Source organism: Salvelinus namaycush, chromosome 11, assembly GCF_016432855.1.
Source record: "Salvelinus namaycush isolate Seneca chromosome 11, SaNama_1.0, whole genome shotgun sequence".
In the NCBI taxonomy this organism is placed as follows: Eukaryota; Metazoa; Chordata; class Actinopteri; order Salmoniformes; family Salmonidae; genus Salvelinus; species Salvelinus namaycush.
The window spans coordinates 40,609,419-40,628,274 of record NC_052317.1 but is presented as its reverse complement, the minus strand read 5'-3'; the positions used below and the strand labels follow the sequence as shown (position 1 = coordinate 40,628,274).

Genomic DNA, 18,856 nt, shown 5'->3' with positions numbered 1-18,856 from the left:
AGACAGACAGGCAGGCAGGCAGGCAGGCAGGCAGGCAGACAGACAGACAGACAGACAGACAGACAGACAGACAGACAGACAGGCAGGCAGGCAGGCAGGCAGGCAGGCAGGCAGGCAGACAGACAGACAGACAGACAGACAGACAGACAGACAGACAGACAGACAGACAGACAGACAGACAGACAGACAGACAGACAGACAGAATAGACCTTTACCTTGTCTCCTCTCTGACACACCTCTATTTATTGGATCTGAGAGTCTGTGTGTTATTGAGCATGCGTGCGTGTGTGTGTGTGTGTGTGTGTGTGTGTGTGTGTGTGTGTGTGTGTGTGTGTGTGTGTGTGTGTGTGTGTGTGTGTGTGTGTGTGTGTGTGTGTGTGTGTGTGTGTGTGTTATTGAGCATGCGTGCGTGTCTGTCTGTGTGTGTGTGTGTTTGTGGGAATACAGAGAGAGCATTATACATAGTGAGTGAATGTGACCTTACATGAGCTTCAGTGTGGGTGCATGAATGTGTTTGTGTGTGTTCTTGAGTGTGTTTTCCAGAGAAGGATAATATTTTAAGCGAATGTGTGTGTCTGTGTGTGTCCGTGTATGTGTGTCCATGTGTGTGTGTGTGTGTGTGTGTGTCCATGTGTGTGTGTGTGTGTGTCCATGTGTGTGTGTCCGTTCTGCTATTTAAAGGACAGAAATGTGACTATTGTAATTCCACAGCGGTGGAAGACTGAGTCCCAAATGGCACCCTATTCCCTACAGAGCCTTATGGACCCTGCTTAGAAGTAGTGCACTATAAAGGGGGTAGGGTACTATTTGGGATGCAAAGATGTCACAGTGCTGGACTGTGCCTGGGAATGGAGGACAGGAGGACAGAGAGGGTTTGCTTAGGAGTGGGTAGCTAGGTATGTGTCTGTTAGGGGAGTGACCTCCTCTGTTATGTGTCTGTTAGGGGAGTGACCTCCTCTGTGTCTGTTAAGGGAGTGACCTCCTCTGTGTCTGTTAGGGGAGTGACCTCCTCTGTGTCTGTTAAGGGAGTGACCTCCTCTGTGTCTGTTAGGGGAGTGACCTCCTCTGTGTCTGTTAAGGGAGTGACCTCCTCTGTGTCTGTTAGGGGAGTGACCTCCTCTGTGTCTGTTAAGGGAGTGACCTCCTCTGTGTCTGTTAAGGGAGTGACCTCCTCTGTGTCTGTTAAGGGAGTGACCTCCTCTGTGTCTGTTAAGGGAGTGACCTCCTCTGTGTCTGTTAAGGGAGTGACCTCCTCTGTGTCTGTTAGGGGAGTGACCTCCTCTGTGTCTGTTAGGGGTGTGACCTCCTCTGTGTCTGTCAGGGGTGTGACCTCCTCTGTTATGTGACTGTTAGGGAAATGACAAGAGTTTGGGTGTGACCTGCTCTGCTATGCTGTGGTGATTATGTGAGGCTAATTATGCAACCTGGAAGAAGGTCGATCCTCTCTCACGAGGAGAAGAGTGTGTGTGTGTGTGTGTGTGTGTGTGTGTGTGTGTGTGTGTGTGTGTGTGTGTGTGTGTGTGTGTGTGTGTGTGTGTGTGTGTGTGTGTGTGTGTGTGTGTGTGTGTGTGTGTGTGTGTGTGTGTGTGTGTGTGTGTGTGTGTGTGTGTGTGTGTGTGTGTGTGTGTGTGTGTGTGTGTGTGTGTGTGTGTGCGCGCGCGTGTGTTTGCAGTCAGCGGGTATCCATCACCCATCACTACCTATTTCCTGTCTCTCTCTCTTTCTGCATTGTGGTTTTCCACACTGAGGTTTTTCTTGTCCTCTCCTCTCGTCCTCTCCTTCTCTCTTCCTCTACTTCACTCGTTCTCTCCTTCTCTTGTCCTCTCCTCTCGTCCTCTCCTTCTCTCTTCCTCTACTTCACTCGTCCTCTCCTTCTCTTGTCCTCTCCTCTCTTCCTCTCCTTCTCTTGTCCTCTCCTCTCTTCCTCTCCTTCTCTTGTACTCTCCTCTCGTCCTCTCCTTCTCTTGTACTCTCCTCTCGTCCTCTCCTCTCTTCCTCTCCTTCTCTCTTCCTCTACTTCACTCGTCCTCTCCTTCTCTTGTACTCTCCTCTCGTCCTCTCCTTCTCTTGTACTCTCCTCTCGTCCTCTCCTCTCTTCCTCTCCTTCTCTCTTCCTCTACTTCACTCGTCCTCTCCTCTCTTCCTCTCCTTCTCTCGTCCTCTCCTCTCCTTCTCTCGTCCTCTCCTTCTCTTGTACTCTCCTCTCGTCCTCTCCTTCTCTTGTACTCTCCTCTCGTCCTCTCCTCTCTTCCTCTCCTTCTCTCTTCCTCTACTTCACTCGTCCTCTCCTCTCTTCCTCTCCTTCTCTCGTCCTCTCCTCTCCTTCTCTCGTTCTCTCCTTCTCTCGTCCTCTGTTTTTCTGTTTTTCATTACCATGTGGAAACACTGGCCAAATGGTTAAAAGATCCCTGGCCTCCCATTCACACACCAAGCTCCTAAAACAGCCCACTCTCCTCACATTCACCCCAAAAAACCTCTCTCTCTCTCTCTCCCTCTCTCCCTCTCTCTCTCTCTCTCTCTCTCTTTCTCTATGCCTGCCAGACACAATTTTCCAATTGCTGACCTTTCTCTGCTGTGAAATGGAGCACCTCTCCTCATTCTCTTGTCTGATGACATATCCTATCATATCCTATCCCCTTGCCACGTTCACATCTCTCCCCCTTCCCTCTGTTACTCATCCCTCCTCCCTCCACAGATAACAGCTCTATCATTCTAGAGCTCTGTCTGGTCACTGAGGACAGAGTTGGATCAGTGATCAGTGACCAGTGAGCCAGTTCTATTGGGTCACATGCTGGACCAGAGGCCCCTGGCAGCTCTGCCTGTCAATGGGAAAGAACACTGTACCCTTAATCACTCTGGCCTGTGTGTGTGTGTGTGTGTGTGTGTGTGTGTGTGTGTGTGTGTGTGTGTGTGTGTGTGTGTGTGTGTGTGTGTGTGTGTGTGTGTGTGTGTGTGTGTGTGTGTGTGTGTGTGTGTGTGTGTGTGTAGCACAGTGTCGACAGGTTCAACACAGCCAGCCTCTGAACCAGTACTGGCTGGTGAAGAAGTACACTGCTCAGCCTAGCTCAGAGCTGCAGCACCCAGACAATGTTCCTCTGTCCACATCTGGTAGTGAACAGTCCCTCAGAATCAGCTCACACAACCCTACTCTGCTCTTCTCGGTCCTGAGCTGTCATGGCCAAGAACCAAGGGCAAACAATCACTGGGGGCAGGGAAACAGGGTGTGTTTTTACACCCTAAGTTTTTTATGTTCCTGTATAACATCTCTAATATTCTTTAAGATCTTGGAGCCCCTCAAGGAAGGGAGGCATGGTGGAAGAGACTTTGTGTGTGTTGTGATGTGATGTCTTGGACAGACGCAAGAACCTTGAATCAGGCCCAAGAGGAGAGGTCGGTCCTCCCATCTCTACAGATCTTCAGAGATAGAGCGAGAGAAAAACAGAGAGCGAGTGGAAGACAGAGAAAGAGATGTGTTTGCCTTTCTGCTGGCGCTTAAAAATAGATGGAAAATTACAGCGTACCGTGGCCCCACTGCCCCCCTCCCCCTTCCCCCTTCCCCCTCGCTGCCCTAAGGCTGAAGCACAGGAAGTGATGAGACGACTGACTGAGAGCTTCACCATGACGCTATACCCTCCCTGCTACCCGCCCCTTTCCCCAGCTCCGTTTCAGCTCTGCTCTCTACACTCTGCACTAGATATGGAGAGAGAGGGAGGGATGGAGAGAGAGAGGGAGGGATGGAGAGAGAGAGAGGGAGGGATGGAGAGAGAGAGGGAGGGATGGAGGTAGATAGATAGCACTTGCAACATGTAACAGCATTGAGCATTCACCTTAAGTTAAATGAATACGTTGAAAACAGCAGTTTGTGGTTTCTGAGTGTTTTTAAACTATATGTTGGATGTCAGTAGGTTTCTGAAACTGACTGGAACTGAGGTGCAATTGAACCCCTTTCCAACCCTGCTCCACTTCCCCACTTCTCCACTGCTCCACTTCCCCACTTCTCCACTTCCCCACTGCTCCACTTCCCCACTTCCCCACTTCCCCACTTCCCCACTGCTCCACTTCCCCCCTTCCCCACTTCCCCACTTCTCCACTTCCCCACTGCTCCACTTCTCCACTTCCCCACTTCTCCACTGCCCCACTTCTCCACTGCCCCACTTCTCCACTTCCCCACTTCCCCCCTTCTCCACTTCCCCACTTCTCCACTTCCCCACTTCCCCCCTTCTCCACTTCTCCACTGCTCCACTTCTCCACTTCCCCACTGCTCCACTTCTCCACTTCCCCACTTCTCCACTTCTCCACTTCTCCACTTCCCCACACCCTAGACAGAAAATATCACGTTACATCTGTAACTTTGCCCTTTCTGAATCTGGAGGGGTGTAAGCATGCCTCCCTCCTCCCCTCTGCTTCCCACCCCGTCACATGTGCCAGTCACATGACCAGAAGTGGGTGAGCCTAGAGAGAGCACATGTCATGCAGGAGCCAGATGGGGTGTGTGTGAAGTGGGTTGATCTCTTGACTCCTCCATGGAGCAGACCTTGTGCCAGGCCTGAACACTCTTATAGGTGCAAACTTGCAGTGCTGATATTTGGTAGTCGGGGTCATGTACATTGGCTGACAGTTCGTAGCCTTCAGATCACATGTTGTTCCTGTTTGCATGTGGACCCCAGGAAGACATTCGCTTCTAACGTCTGACAAACAACTAATGAGAATAAATCAATTCACTTCTCCTTTCTGTACACCAGTCAATCAAATCACAGCACCATGTATGGTCATACCCCATAGCTTCACCCTGTGTCGTATCTCCTTCCTTCTTACCTTAAACCCCCCCCCCCCCCCCCCGATCTTCTTGTATGCCAACCAATCAAAGCACAGCACCATGTATGGTTGTAGCCTATAGCTTCATTCCGGATGCAAATGGAAAGATGGGGAGGAACTTGTCTGAACTTTAGTTTTTGTTGCAAAACGCAACTGTTTACAACTGTTTAGACTAATGATTACATCCCCCACTGTGACGTGTCTCCTTCCTTCTTACCTTGAGCGAGTCGAAGCAGGCGATGACTCGACCGTTCTCCACTTGGCAACTCTTGGCCGGGTGGGCGAACTTACATTCCTGGTCGGAGCGTGAACACGTGCCTCTCTGGAACTCCCGGCACACCTCCAGCGTCAGCCACTTAGTGTCGCGCATGTGTGCCATGCTCATGTGCGCCATGGCGACCAAGACAGTCCCGAAAAAGAATAGTAATCCGGCCGAATCGGGGCAAAAGCGTGACGTGTGTGTTGCTGTGTGTGTGTGTGTCCTTTAGTTGGACACAGGTAAATCTCCTCTTCCTTATTCCCCCGAAAGATTCCAACAAACGTGTCGAGGCGATAAGTGAAATGTATTGTAAAAATGTTTATTGGGACATTCCCTTTCCTTAGAGCATCGAGAACACACTCAACAGCCAATAATCCTGACGGAGAATTTCTCTACCCCTGTCTGTCTGTCTCAACTTGTCTCTCACCAACAATCCAGCAACCAGACTTCAGATCCTGTTCTTCTGAATACAGTAGTGCTGCAGGCTGTGACTGAATGTAAATCTATGGAGATCAGAGAAACGGAGGAGACTGATTGAGAGGCTCGCCCCAAAAGGAGAGAGGCTTTGTGGGGTAGCGTGGTATGGGAGGGCTGGTGGAGGCTCGGGGCAGGAGGCCTAGTGATGATAGGGCTGGAGGCTGGAAGCTGGAGCAGTGGTATGGGAGGGCTGGTGATGATAGGGCTGGAGGCTGGAGCTGAAGGAGGAGCAGGTCTGGGCGTGAATTCTAGGCGTGGATCGGGATGACGTGTGTGGTTGGTGTCCTTGTGCTCGCGTTACCGTGGCAGCAAGCGAGGCAAAGTGGGGGGGGGGGCGGAGCTTTGGCTTTAGAAGCGGATGGAAGCTGCAGTAGACGTCAGGGAAGGCACTTCCTCTGTCGAGAAAGAAAGACAGGAAGAGAGAGAGACAGGAAGAGAGAAAGACAGGAAGAGAGAGAGACAGGAAGAGAGAAAGACAGGAAGAGAGAGACAGGTTAGCTTGGTGTTCTATCCTTCCACAGAATCGATTTAGAGTTGATTTCTGCCTTCATTCATTCCTCAGTGGAAACCTCTAGAACATGATACGTTCTTTCCCAAGAGCTGCTTTCCCCTAGTCAACCTCTTCACTCTATAGAGCTCATCTATGCAGCTGTGGGAACGGATCATGTGTAGAAATGTCAGCCATGCAAGGGTGTCTGCTAAAACAAACAACACGTTCACTCTCCAGCACTCCCCAAACACACACACCATACCAAACACACACACACACACACACCATACCAAACACACACACACACACACCATACCAAACACACACACACACACACCATACCAAACACACACACACACACAGACCACGCCATTCCAAACACACACAGCCTGTTCGAAGCACTCTTTCACAACTACCAGTGTTTCTGGTCCGAGTCGGAAAATCAAATCAAACCCCATATCACTTACAGTTGAGCACTGCACAACCAGCTGTGTTAAATCTATTTAAAAAGAGAAAGAAAGTGAGAGAGAAGGAGACAGAGCAAGAGGGTGACGAAGAGAGGGAGAGTGGAAGAGAGAGAGAGAGAGAGCGAGAGAGAGAGAGCGCAGAGGGAAGTGGAGGGGAGGGTGGTCATTTCCCTTTCTCACAAGCAGGGTGTGAGGGGGGACCAATGAGAGCAGGCGGAATAGCAGCAACATTCTGGGCCGAGCGCCAGGTGAATAGGAGGGGTGGAGCTAAGGCGAGGTCAACCTGCCTGAATGACTGTCACCAGAGAGGGGGGGGGGGGGGGGGGGGGGCAGAGGGAGGGACAGAAAAGGTGGAGTTAAACAGAAAGCCGGAACGACTTGGGAGAAGAGAGAGAGAGGAAAAGAGAGAGAGGCTAACCTAATCACTCTCCCTGCCATGACAACCTTCTTCCTGGAACAGACTACGATGAGTTTATTTCCCCTTGCACAATTTACCAAATTTCACAACCAATCAAGTAGAATCTCTCTTCCTGAGAAAGAAACCTACCCAAGCTGGTAAAATTACAACATTGAACCTGTTATGAACAATTATGACAACTTGAATGAAACCAGCATAACCATAACAACTGTGTGAAATCATTAACATCACTGATCCCTAACCAAACAGTAACTACGGTTACCTAACCAAACAGTAACTACGGTTACCTAACCAAACAGTAACTACGGTTACCTAACCAAACAGTAACTACGGTTACCTAACCAAACAGTAACTACGGTTACCTAACCAAACAGTAACTACGGTTACCTAACCAAACAGTAACTACGGTTACCTAACCAAACAGTAACTACGTTTACTTATCAATTCCCCTTTTCCACTGCTTGCAGGTGTGACCACTGGTGAAAAGGGAAGTGTGTGTTCATAATGTAACCATTGTGTTCGCCAGGGGAATTTGATTCATTTGAATCCCACAAGGTCAGTTTTCACTTTTATCATCTGAGCAGGGCACGCGCCACGCCACCTCAGGAGAACACCATTTCCTAGAACACGATGTGCACGTTCAGCAATGCTACAAAACCACTTTGCAACGTCTGCGTGTGTGTGTATGTTTGCCTGTATCATCTCTCTGCAGTAGGAGGATACCATAGGTCACCGTGACCCAGTAACATGAATGCATTTTTACAGTGAGCTGAGAATCATAGAGAGAGAGAGGGGAGGGGGAGGAGAGAGAGGGGAGGAGAGAGAGGGGGGAAGAGAGAGAGTGAGGAGGAGAGAGAGAACGGAGGAGAGAGAAAACGGAGGAGAGAGAGGGGAGAGAGAGGGAAGAAGAGAGAGAGAGGAGAGGAGAGGGGAGGATAGCGAGGAGAGAGACGGGAGGATAGAGAGGAGAGAGGGGAGGAGAGAGAGGGGGAGAGAAAAGAATGTCCCCAACCAAGGAGGGCGTACAGCAGCACCTAGATCTTCTGCACAGGTTCTGCAAGACCTGGGCCCTGACAGTAAATCTCAGTAAGACAAAAAATAATGGTGTTCCAAAAAAGGTCCAGTCGCCAGCACCAACACCAACGTTTCAGCATCACCCTGAAGAAGGCACCCCGAAGAAGGCACCCCGAAGAAGGCACCCTGAAGAAGGTACCCCGAAGAAGGCACCCCGAAGAAGGCACCCTGAAGAAGGCACCCCGAAGAAGGCACCCTGAAGAAGGTACCCCGAAGAAGGCACCCCGAAGAAGGTACCCCGAAGAAGGCACCCTGAAGAAGGCACCCTGAAGAAGGTACCCCACACCCTGAAGAAGGCACCCTGAAGAAGGCACCCTGAAGAAGGTACCCCACTCCCTGAAGAAGGCACCCTGAAGAAGGCACCATGAAGAAGGCACCCTGAAGAAGGCACCCCGAAGAAGGCACCCTGAAGAAGGCACCCCACACCCTGAAGAAGGCACCCCGAAGAAGGCACCCCGAAGAAGGCACCCTGAAGAAGGTACCCTGAAGAAGGTACACTGAAGAAGGCACCCCACACCCTGAAGAAGGCACCCCGAAGAAGGCACCCCGAAGAAGGCACCCTGAAGAAGGTACCCTGATGCCCAAACGTTGGTGTTTTACCCAGTTTATATATAGAGTTTGCGACTCTCTTTATTTATTTGTATAGCTTAGGGGGTAAAACACATGACATAATTAAATCAATGTATACTGGCAATATGTGCAAGCATCAAAATTGGCAAGAAAATAACATAATTCTTTAACCAGGGGCGGGGCCTTCACCAGGGTTTCAATCTGAGCCCGGCGCTCTTCAATATTTACATAAATGAATTGGCCACTATTCTAGAAAAATCCTCAGCTCCTGGTGTTAGTCTCCACAATTCAGAGTTTAAATGCCTGCTCTTCGCAGACGACCTGTGCCTGCGGTCACACACAGCACATGGCCTACAGCAGAGCCTGGACCTGCTAGAGCAGTACTGCCAGACCTGGGCCCTGGTAGTAAACCCCAGAAAGACTAAAATATTGATTTTCCAGAGAAGATCCAGACCTCAGGAAATTAGACCAAAGTTCTCAATTCGTACCAAATATATAGAGTATTGCACACACTACAATTACTTAGGTTTCAAATAAGCTCAACTGGACACCTAAATGAGTCAGTGAATGAACTGATCGAGAAAGAACGCAGGGCATTCTACGCCATTAAAAAACTAATTCAAATTGAAATACCTATTCAAATTTGGCTAAAACTAATTGAATTTGTCATTGAACCAATTGCACTTTATGGCAGCGAGGTGTGGAGTCCACTTGCAAAACAAGATTTCATCAAATGGGACAAACACCCCATTGAAACCCTGCATGCAGAGTTCTGTAAGATTCTCCTACATGTCCAGAGGAAAACTACAAATGATGCATGCAGGGCAGAATTAGGCCAATATCCACTAATAATAAAAACTCAAAAAAGAGCAATTCAGTTTTGGAAACATCTCAAATACAGAGACCCCCTCTCATATCATTACCAAGCCTTGCAATGCCAAGAGCTGAGCAAAGAAAAGAGTCCCCTCATCCAGCTGGTCCTGGGGCTGAGTTCACAAACCTGTTCTACTAAGCCTCAGGACCCGAACATCCAATCAATCAGAATAAAACAAATTACAACACAGTCAAAACAAAAGTACATTGCCTACTGGGAATCACAAAGCAAAATGCAGTACTATCTAGCCCTAAATCGACAGTTCACCATTACAAACCTTAGGAAAACCTTGACAAAGTACAGGCTTAGTGGGCACAGCCTTGCCATTGAGAAGAGTAGAGACAGGAAAACCTAGCTCCTTGAAGATGAAAGGCTGTGCAACCACTGCACCACAGCAGAACCCAAGACAGAGCTGTATTTCCTGACAAAATGTGAGAGAGGGAGAGGGAGAGAGAGACAATATGGAGGTGGCTGTTGTTTTAATATGGAGGTGGATGTTGTTTTAAAATGGAGGTGGATGCTGTTTTAATATGGAGGTGGATGCTGTTTTAATATGGAGGTGGATGTTGTTTTAACATGGAGGTGGATGCTGTTTTAATATGGAGGTGGATGTTGTTTTAATATGGAGGTGGATGTTGTTTTAACATGGAGGTGGATGTTGTTTTAACATGGAGGTGGATGCTGTTTTAACATGGAGGTGGATGTTGTTTTAATATGGAGGTGGATGTTGTTTTAACATGGAGGTGGATGTTGTTTTAACATGGAGATGGATGCTGTTTTAACATGGAGGTGGATGTTGTTTTAATATAGAGGTGGATGTTGTTTTAACATGGAGGTGGATGTTGTTTTAACATGGAGGTGGATGTTGTTTTAACATGGAAGTGGATGTTGTTTTAATATAGAGGTGGATGCTGTTTTAACATGGAGGTGGATGTTGTTTTAACATGGAGGTGGATGTTGTTTTAACATGGAGGTGGATGTTGTTTTAACATGGAGGTGGATGTTGTTTTAATATGGAGGTGGATGTTGTTTTAACATGGAGGTGGATGTTGTTTTAACATGGAGGTGGATGCTGTTTTAACATGGAGGTGGATGCTGTTTTAACATGGAGGTGGATGTTGTTTTAATATGGAGGTGGATATTGTTTTAACATGGAGGTGGATGTTGTTTTAACATGGAGGTGGATGTTGTTTTAACATGGAGGTGGATGTTGTTTTAACATGGAGGTGGATGTTGTTTTAATATGGAGGTAAATGTTGTTTTAATATGGAGATGGATGTTGTTTTAACATGGAGGTAAATGTTGTTTTAACGTGGAGGTAGATGTTGTTTTAACATGGAGGTGGATGTTGTTTTAACATGGAGGTGGATGCTGTTTTAACATGGAGGTGGATGTTGTTTTAATATGGAGGTGGATGTTGTTTTAACATGGAGGTGGATGTTGTTTTAACATGGAGATGGATGCTGTTTTAACATGGAGGTGGATGTTGTTTTAATATAGAGGTGGATGTTGTTTTAACATGGAGGTGGATGTTGTTTTAACATGGAGGTGGATGTTGTTTTAATATGGAGGTAAATGTTGTTTTAATATGGAGATGGATGTTGTTTTAACATGGAGGTAAATGTTGTTTTAACGTGGAGGTAGATGTAGTTTTAACATGGAGGTGGATGTTGTTTTAATATGGAGGTGGATGTAGTTTTAACATGGAGGTGGATGTTGTTTTAACATGGAGGTGGATGTTGTTTTAATATAGAGGTGGATGCTGTTTTAACATGGAGGTGGATGTTGTTTTAACATGGAGGTGGATGTTGTTTTAACATGGAGGTGGATGTTGTTTTAACATGGAGGTGGATGTTGTTTTAATATGGAGGTGGATGTTGTTTTAACATGGAGGTGGATGTTGTTTTAACATGGAGGTGGATGCTGTTTTAACATGGAGGTGGATGCTGTTTTAACATGGAGGTGGATGTTGTTTTAATATGGAGGTGGATATTGTTTTAACATGGAGGTGGATGTTGTTTTAACATGGAGGTGGATGTTGTTTTAACATGGAGGTGGATGTTGTTTTAACATGGAGGTGGATGTTGTTTTAATATGGAGGTAAATGTTGTTTTAATATGGAGATGGATGTTGTTTTAACATGGAGGTAAATGTTGTTTTAACGTGGAGGTAGATGTTGTTTTAACATGGAGGTGGATGTTGTTTTAATATGGAGGTGGATGCTGTTTTAACATGGAGGTGGATGTTGTTTTAACATGGAGGTGGATGTTGTTTTAATATGGAGGTGGATGTAGTTTTAACATGGAGGTGGATGTTGTTTTAACATGGAGGTGGATGTTGTTTTAATATGGAGGTGGATGTTGTTTTAACATGGAGGTAGATGTTGTTTTAACATGGAGGTGGATGTTGTTTTAATATGGAGGTGGATGTTGTTTTAACATGGAGGTGGATGTTGTTTTAACATGGAGGTGGATGTTGTTTTAATATGGAGGTGGATGTAGTTTTAATATGGAGGTGGATGTTGTTTTAACATGGAGGTGGATGTAGTTTTAATATGGAGGTGGATGTTGTTTTAACATGGAGGTGGATGTTGTTTTAACATGGAGGTGGATGTTGTTTTAACATGGAGATGGATGTTGTTTTAATATGGAGGTGGATGTTGTTTTAACATGGAGGTGGATGTTGTTTTAACATGGAGGTGGATGTTGTTTTAATATGGAGGTGGATGCTGTTTTAACATGGAGGTGGATGTTGTTTTAATATGGAGGTGGATGCTGTTTTAACATGGAGGTGGATGTTGTTTTAACATGGAGGTGGATGTTGTTTTAACATGGAGGTGGATGTTGTTTTAACATGGAGGTGGATGTTGTTTTAATATGGAGGTAAATGTTGTTTTAATATGGAGATGGATGTTGTTTTAACATGGAGGTAAATGTTGTTTTAACGTGGAGGTAGATGTTGTTTTAACATGGAGGTGGATGTTGTTTTAACATGGAGGTGGATGCTGTTTTAACATGGAGGTGGATGTTGTTTTAATATGGAGGTGGATGTTGTTTTAACATGGAGGTGGATGTTGTTTTAACATGGAGATGGATGCTGTTTTAACATGGAGGTGGATGTTGTTTTAATATAGAGGTGGATGTTGTTTTAACATGGAGGTGGATGTTGTTTTAACATGGAGGTGGATGTTGTTTTAATATGGAGGTAAATGTTGTTTTAATATGGAGATGGATGTTGTTTTAACATGGAGGTAAATGTTGTTTTAACGTGGAGGTAGATGTAGTTTTAACATGGAGGTGGATGTTGTTTTAATATGGAGGTGGATGTAGTTTTAACATGGAGGTGGATGTTGTTTTAACATGGAGGTGGATGTTGTTTTAATATAGAGGTGGATGCTGTTTTAACATGGAGGTGGATGTTGTTTTAACATGGAGGTGGATGTTGTTTTAACATGGAGGTGGATGTTGTTTTAACATGGAGGTGGATGTTGTTTTAATATGGAGGTGGATGTTGTTTTAACATGGAGGTGGATGTTGTTTTAACATGGAGGTGGATGCTGTTTTAACATGGAGGTGGATGCTGTTTTAACATGGAGGTGGATGTTGTTTTAATATGGAGGTGGATATTGTTTTAACATGGAGGTGGATGTTGTTTTAACATGGAGGTGGATGTTGTTTTAACATGGAGGTGGATGTTGTTTTAACATGGAGGTGGATGTTGTTTTAATATGGAGGTAAATGTTGTTTTAATATGGAGATGGATGTTGTTTTAACATGGAGGTAAATGTTGTTTTAACGTGGAGGTAGATGTTGTTTTAACATGGAGGTGGATGTTGTTTTAATATGGAGGTGGATGCTGTTTTAACATGGAGGTGGATGTTGTTTTAACATGGAGGTGGATGTTGTTTTAATATGGAGGTGGATGTAGTTTTAACATGGAGGTGGATGTTGTTTTAACATGGAGGTGGATGTTGTTTTAATATGGAGGTGGATGTTGTTTTAACATGGAGGTAGATGTTGTTTTAACATGGAGGTGGATGTTGTTTTAACATGGAGGTGGATGTTGTTTTAATATGGAGGTGGATGTTGTTTTAACATGGAGGTGGATGTTGTTTTAACATGGAGGTGGATGTTGTTTTAATATGGAGGTGGATGTAGTTTTAATATGGAGGTGGATGTTGTTTTAACATGGAGGTGGATGTAGTTTTAATATGGAGGTGGATGTTGTTTTAACATGGAGGTGGATGTTGTTTTAACATGGAGGTGGATGTTGTTTTAACATGGAGATGGATGTTGTTTTAATATGGAGGTGGATGTTGTTTTAACATGGAGGTGGATGTTGTTTTAACATGGAGGTGGATGTTGTTTTAATATGGAGGTGGATGCTGTTTTAACATGGAGGTGGATGTTGTTTTAATATGGAGGTGGATGCTGTTTTAACATGGAGGTGGATGTTGTTTTAACATGGAGGTAAATGTTGTTTTAACATGGAGGTGGATGCTGTTTTAACATGGAGGTGGATGCTGTTTTAACATGGAGGTGGATGTAGTTTTAATATGGAGGTGGATGTTGTTTTAATATGGAGGTGGATGCTGTTTTAACATGGAGGTGGATGTTGTTTTAACATGGAGGTAAATGTTGTTTTAACATGGAGGTGGATGCTGTTTTAACATGGAGGTGGATGCTGTTTTAATATGGAGGTGGATGCTGTTTTAATATGGAGGTGGATGTTGTTTTAATATGGAGGTGGATGCTGTTTTAACATGGAGGTGGATGCTGTTTTAATATGGAGGTGGATGTTGTTTTAATATGGAGGTGGATGCTGTTTTAACATGGAGGTGGATGTTGTTTTAATATGGAGGTGGATGTTTTAAAATGGAGGTAGATGTTTTAAAATTGTCACGTCTACTACCACTCCTCACCTCCAGCATTCGACGTCACCGGTTTACTAACCACCGGTCCTGGCATTCATCATTGCGCGCACCCGCGCTTCATCAACAGACACACCTGGACTCCATTACTTCGCTCATTACCTCCCCTTTATCTGGCACTCCCTTAGGTTCATTCCCCAGGCAGTATTGACTATGTCTTTCATGTCTGTACTCTACTCGTGTTTCTTGTATTGTGCCGTTTATTATTAAACTCACCACCTACACTTGCTTCCCAAATCCCAGCGTCCACGTTACAAATATGGAGGTGGCTGCTGTTTTGACATGGAGATGGATGTTGTTTTAATATGGAGATGGATGTTGTTTTAATATGGAGGTGGATGTTGTTTTAACATGGAGGTGGATGTTGTTTTAACATGGAGGTGGATGTTGTTTTAATATGGAGGTGGATGTTGTTTTAACATGGAGGTGGATGTTGTTTTAACATGGAGGTGGATGTAGTTTTAATATGGAGGTGGATGCTGTTTTAACATGGAGGTGGATGTTGTTTTAACATGGAGGTGGATGCTGTTTTAATATGGAGGTGGATGCTGTTTTAATATGGAGGTGGATGCTGTTTTAATATGGAGGTGGATGCTGTTTTAATATGGAGGTGGATGTTGTTTTAACATGGAGGTGGATGTTGTTTTAACATGGAGGTGGATGTTGTTTTAATATGGAGGTGGATGTAGTTTTAATATGGAGGTGGATGTTGTTTTAACATGGAGGTGGATGTAGTTTTAATATGGAGGTGGATGTTGTTTTAACATGGAGGTGGATGTTGTTTTAACATGGAGGTGGATGTTGTTTTAACATGGAGATGGATGTTGTTTTAATATGGAGGTGGATGTTGTTTTAACATGGAGGTGGATGTTGTTTTAACATGGAGGTGGATGTTGTTTTAATATGGAGGTGGATGCTGTTTTAACATGGAGGTGGATGTTGTTTTAATATGGAGGTGGATGCTGTTTTAACATGGAGGTGGATGTTGTTTTAACATGGAGGTAAATGTTGTTTTAACATGGAGGTGGATGCTGTTTTAACATGGAGGTGGATGCTGTTTTAACATGGAGGTGGATGTAGTTTTAATATGGAGGTGGATGTTGTTTTAATATGGAGGTGGATGCTGTTTTAACATGGAGGTGGATGTTGTTTTAACATGGAGGTAAATGTTGTTTTAACATGGAGGTGGATGCTGTTTTAACATGGAGGTGGATGCTGTTTTAATATGGAGGTGGATGCTGTTTTAATATGGAGGTGGATGTTGTTTTAATATGGAGGTGGATGCTGTTTTAACATGGAGGTGGATGTTGTTTTAATATGGAGGTGGATGTTTTAAAATGGAGGTAGATGTTTTAAAATTGTCACGTCTACTACCACTCCTCACCTCCAGCATTCGACGTCACCGGTTTACTAACCACCGGTCCTGGCATTCATCATTGCGCGCACCCGCGCTTCATCAACAGACACACCTGGACTCCATTACTTCCCTCATTACCTCCCCTTTATCTGGCACTCCCTTAGGTTCATTCCCCAGGCAGTATTGACTATGTCTTTCATGTCTGTACTCTACTCGTGTTTCTTGTATTGTGCCGTTTATTATTAAACTCACCACCTACACTTGCTTCCCAAATCCCAGCGTCCACGTTACAAATATGGAGGTGGCTGCTGTTTTGACATGGAGATGGATGTTGTTTTAATATGGAGATGGATGTTGTTTTAATATAGAGGTGGATGTTGTTTTAACATGGAGGTGAATGTTGTTTTAACATGGAGGTGGGTGTTGTTTTAACATGGAGGTGGATGTTGTTTTAACATGGAGGTGGATGTTGTTTTAACATGGAGGTGGATGTTGTTTTAATATGGAGGTGGATGTTGTTTTAACATGGAGGTGGATGTTGTTTTAACATGGAGGTGGATGTAGTTTTAATATGGAGGTGGATGCTGTTTTAACATGGAGGTGGATGTTGTTTTAACATGGAGGTGGATGCTGTTTTAATATGGAGGTGGATGCTGTTTTAATATGGAGGTGGATGCTGTTTTAATATGGAGGTGGATGCTGTTTTAACATGGAGGTAAATGTTGTTTTAACATGGAGGTAAATGTTGTTTTAACATGGAGGTAAATGTTGTTTTAACATGGAGGTGGATGTTGTTTTAACATGGAGGTGGATGCTGTTTTAACATGGAGGTGGATGTTGTTTTAATATGGAGGTGGATGTTGTTTTAACATGGAGGTGGATGCTGTTTTAACATGGAGATGGATGTTGTTTTAACATGGAGGTGGATGCTGTTTTAACATGGAGGTAAATGTTGTTTTAACATGGAGGTGGATGATGTTTTAAGATGGAGGTGGGTGTTGTTTTAACATGGAGGTGGATGTTGTTTTAACATGGAGGTGGATGTTGTTTTAACATGGAGGTGGATGCTGTTTTAACATGGAGGTGGATGCTGTTTTAATATGGAGGTGGATGTTGTTTTAACATGGAGGTGGATGCTGTTTTAACATGGAGGTGGATGCTGTTTTAATATGGAGGTGGATGTTGTTTTAACATGGAGGTGGATGCTGTTTTAACATGGAGGTGGATGCTGTTTTAACATGGAGGTGGATGCTGTTTTAAGATGGAGGTGGATGCTGTTTTAAGATGGAGGTGGATGCTGTTTTAACATGGAGGTGGATGCTGTTTTAACATGGAGGTGGATGCTGTTTTAACATGGAGGTGGATGCTGTTTTAACATGGAGGTGGATGCTGTTTTAACATGGAGGTGGATGTTGTTTTAATATGGAGGTAAATGTTGTTTTAATATGGAGGTAAATGTTGTTTTAACATGGAGGTGGATGTTGTTTTAACATGGAGGTGAATGCTGTTTTAACATGGAGGTAAATGTTGTTTGAGCTTCAGAGTGTGTTGATGTTAAGACGTGTTTATTGCTGAAGCATAGCTGATATCAACACTTAAACCTTTCTGTGACACTATCATGCCTAGACACAGATCTCCTTCAGAGCTATTCTTCATCTCAAAGACCACTCGTATCACTAGTTCACCACTCCCTGCATTTCATTTTATTACTGTCTATTTCATTTGACAGTATCCCTTCAACGCATACATAGACATGACGACACACAGCACATCCGTTGCTAGTTTGCGCCTCCCTTCTTTCTCCAGTCTTCTCCCAAACCTCTCCATCTCTGTGCCCTCAATATGACTGTCTGGTTTGTTCTGTCCCAGAATGCTTAACGGTACTACAGTCGCTCGCTCTCCAAGGTCACAGAGACTGGTGCAAGGTCACAGAGACTGGTGCAAGGTCACAGAGACTGGTGCAAGGTCACCCAGACTGGTGGGAGGATGATGGGGGGGAGAGAAAAAAAGGTGAGCAAAACACATGCCCTGTTTTTCTTTCTTTCGCCACGTGGCAGGAACAGGAAGTGGACCTCGCTGACAGCAGGAAGAGGACCTCGCTGACAGCAGGAAGAGGACCTCGCTGACAGCAGGAAGAGGACCTTGCTGACAGCAGGAAGAGGACCACGCTGACAGCAGGAAGAGAACTTCGCTGACAGCAGGAAGTGGAACTCGCTGACAGCAGGAAGAGGACCTCGCTGACAGCAGGAAGTGGAACTCGCTGACAGCAGGAAGAGGACCTTGCTGACAGCAGGAAGAGGACCTCGCTGACAGCAGGAAGAGAACTTCGCTGACAGAACAGAAGAGGAAGCGTCTACAGAGCATCCCCTCATGGTCACCGGACACCCCACGCCACTTTGCGCCCAATCATCAACTCAAAGCATGAGCACATTAAACAAACACATGAATGAACCACGAGTTACACTTACAGACAGAGTGGCTTTTGCTGCCTGTGGTGGGAGTCAGAGTCACATTAAATGACATTCATCATAATGACTCTGTTTTCTTCTCCCAGCGAGTTAGAAACGTTGCACACACATTCCATTCATCATAACGATGTCGCTGTATAAATAGCGCAGAGTGCAGCAGGAAACGAGAAGACTTTGTTTTCTTCTCCCAACGAGTTAAAAAAGCTGTGGAATGAAGAGATGATTCATCTCAAAGGGTTTTATGTGTCCAACTAAACCAGAACAGGGTTCAAAAACATCTACCTACATGGACATATTGCCTCAACTACCTCGACTAACCTGTCCCCCCCGCACATTAACTCTGTACCCCCTGTATATAGCCTCCACATTAACTCTGTACCCCCTGTATATAGCCTCCACATTGACTCTGTACCCCCTGTATATAGCCTCCACATTAACTCTGTACCCCCTGTATATAGCCTCCACATTAACTCTGTACCCCCTGTATATAGCCTCCACATTAACTCTGTACCCCCTGTATATAGCCTCCACATTGACTCTGTACCCCCTGTATATAGCCTCCACATTAACTCTGTACCCCCTGTATATAGCCTCCACATTGACTCTGTACCCCCTGTATGTAGCCTTCACATTGACTCTGTACCCCCTGTATATAGC

The 18,856-nt window shown here is 45.1% G+C and overlaps 1 protein-coding gene across 13 annotated transcripts in view; it reads right to left on the bottom strand.

Annotated features, from left to right (window-relative positions):
• LOC120056175 (muscleblind-like protein 1) overlaps positions 1-18,856 on the bottom strand; it is an 87,335-nt gene that overhangs the window by 41,100 nt on the left and 27,379 nt on the right. For 10 of the 13 annotated variants that reach the window (XM_039004388.1, XM_039004391.1, XM_039004392.1 and 7 more), the window contains exons 1-2: positions 6,509-6,608; positions 5,033-5,946 (exon numbers count right to left, since the gene is read on the bottom strand). The exons of 1 other annotated variant lie outside the window; for it this stretch is intronic. In XM_039004388.1, the coding sequence (XP_038860316.1) occupies positions 5,033-5,209 (177 nt within the window). In that variant the 5' untranslated portion in view covers positions 5,210-5,946; positions 6,509-6,608. Of the gene's footprint in view, positions 1-5,032; positions 5,947-6,508; positions 6,609-18,856 lie in introns of those variants that run through there. 2 more of the 13 variants (XM_039004390.1, XM_039004389.1) reach the window with 1 other exon arrangement.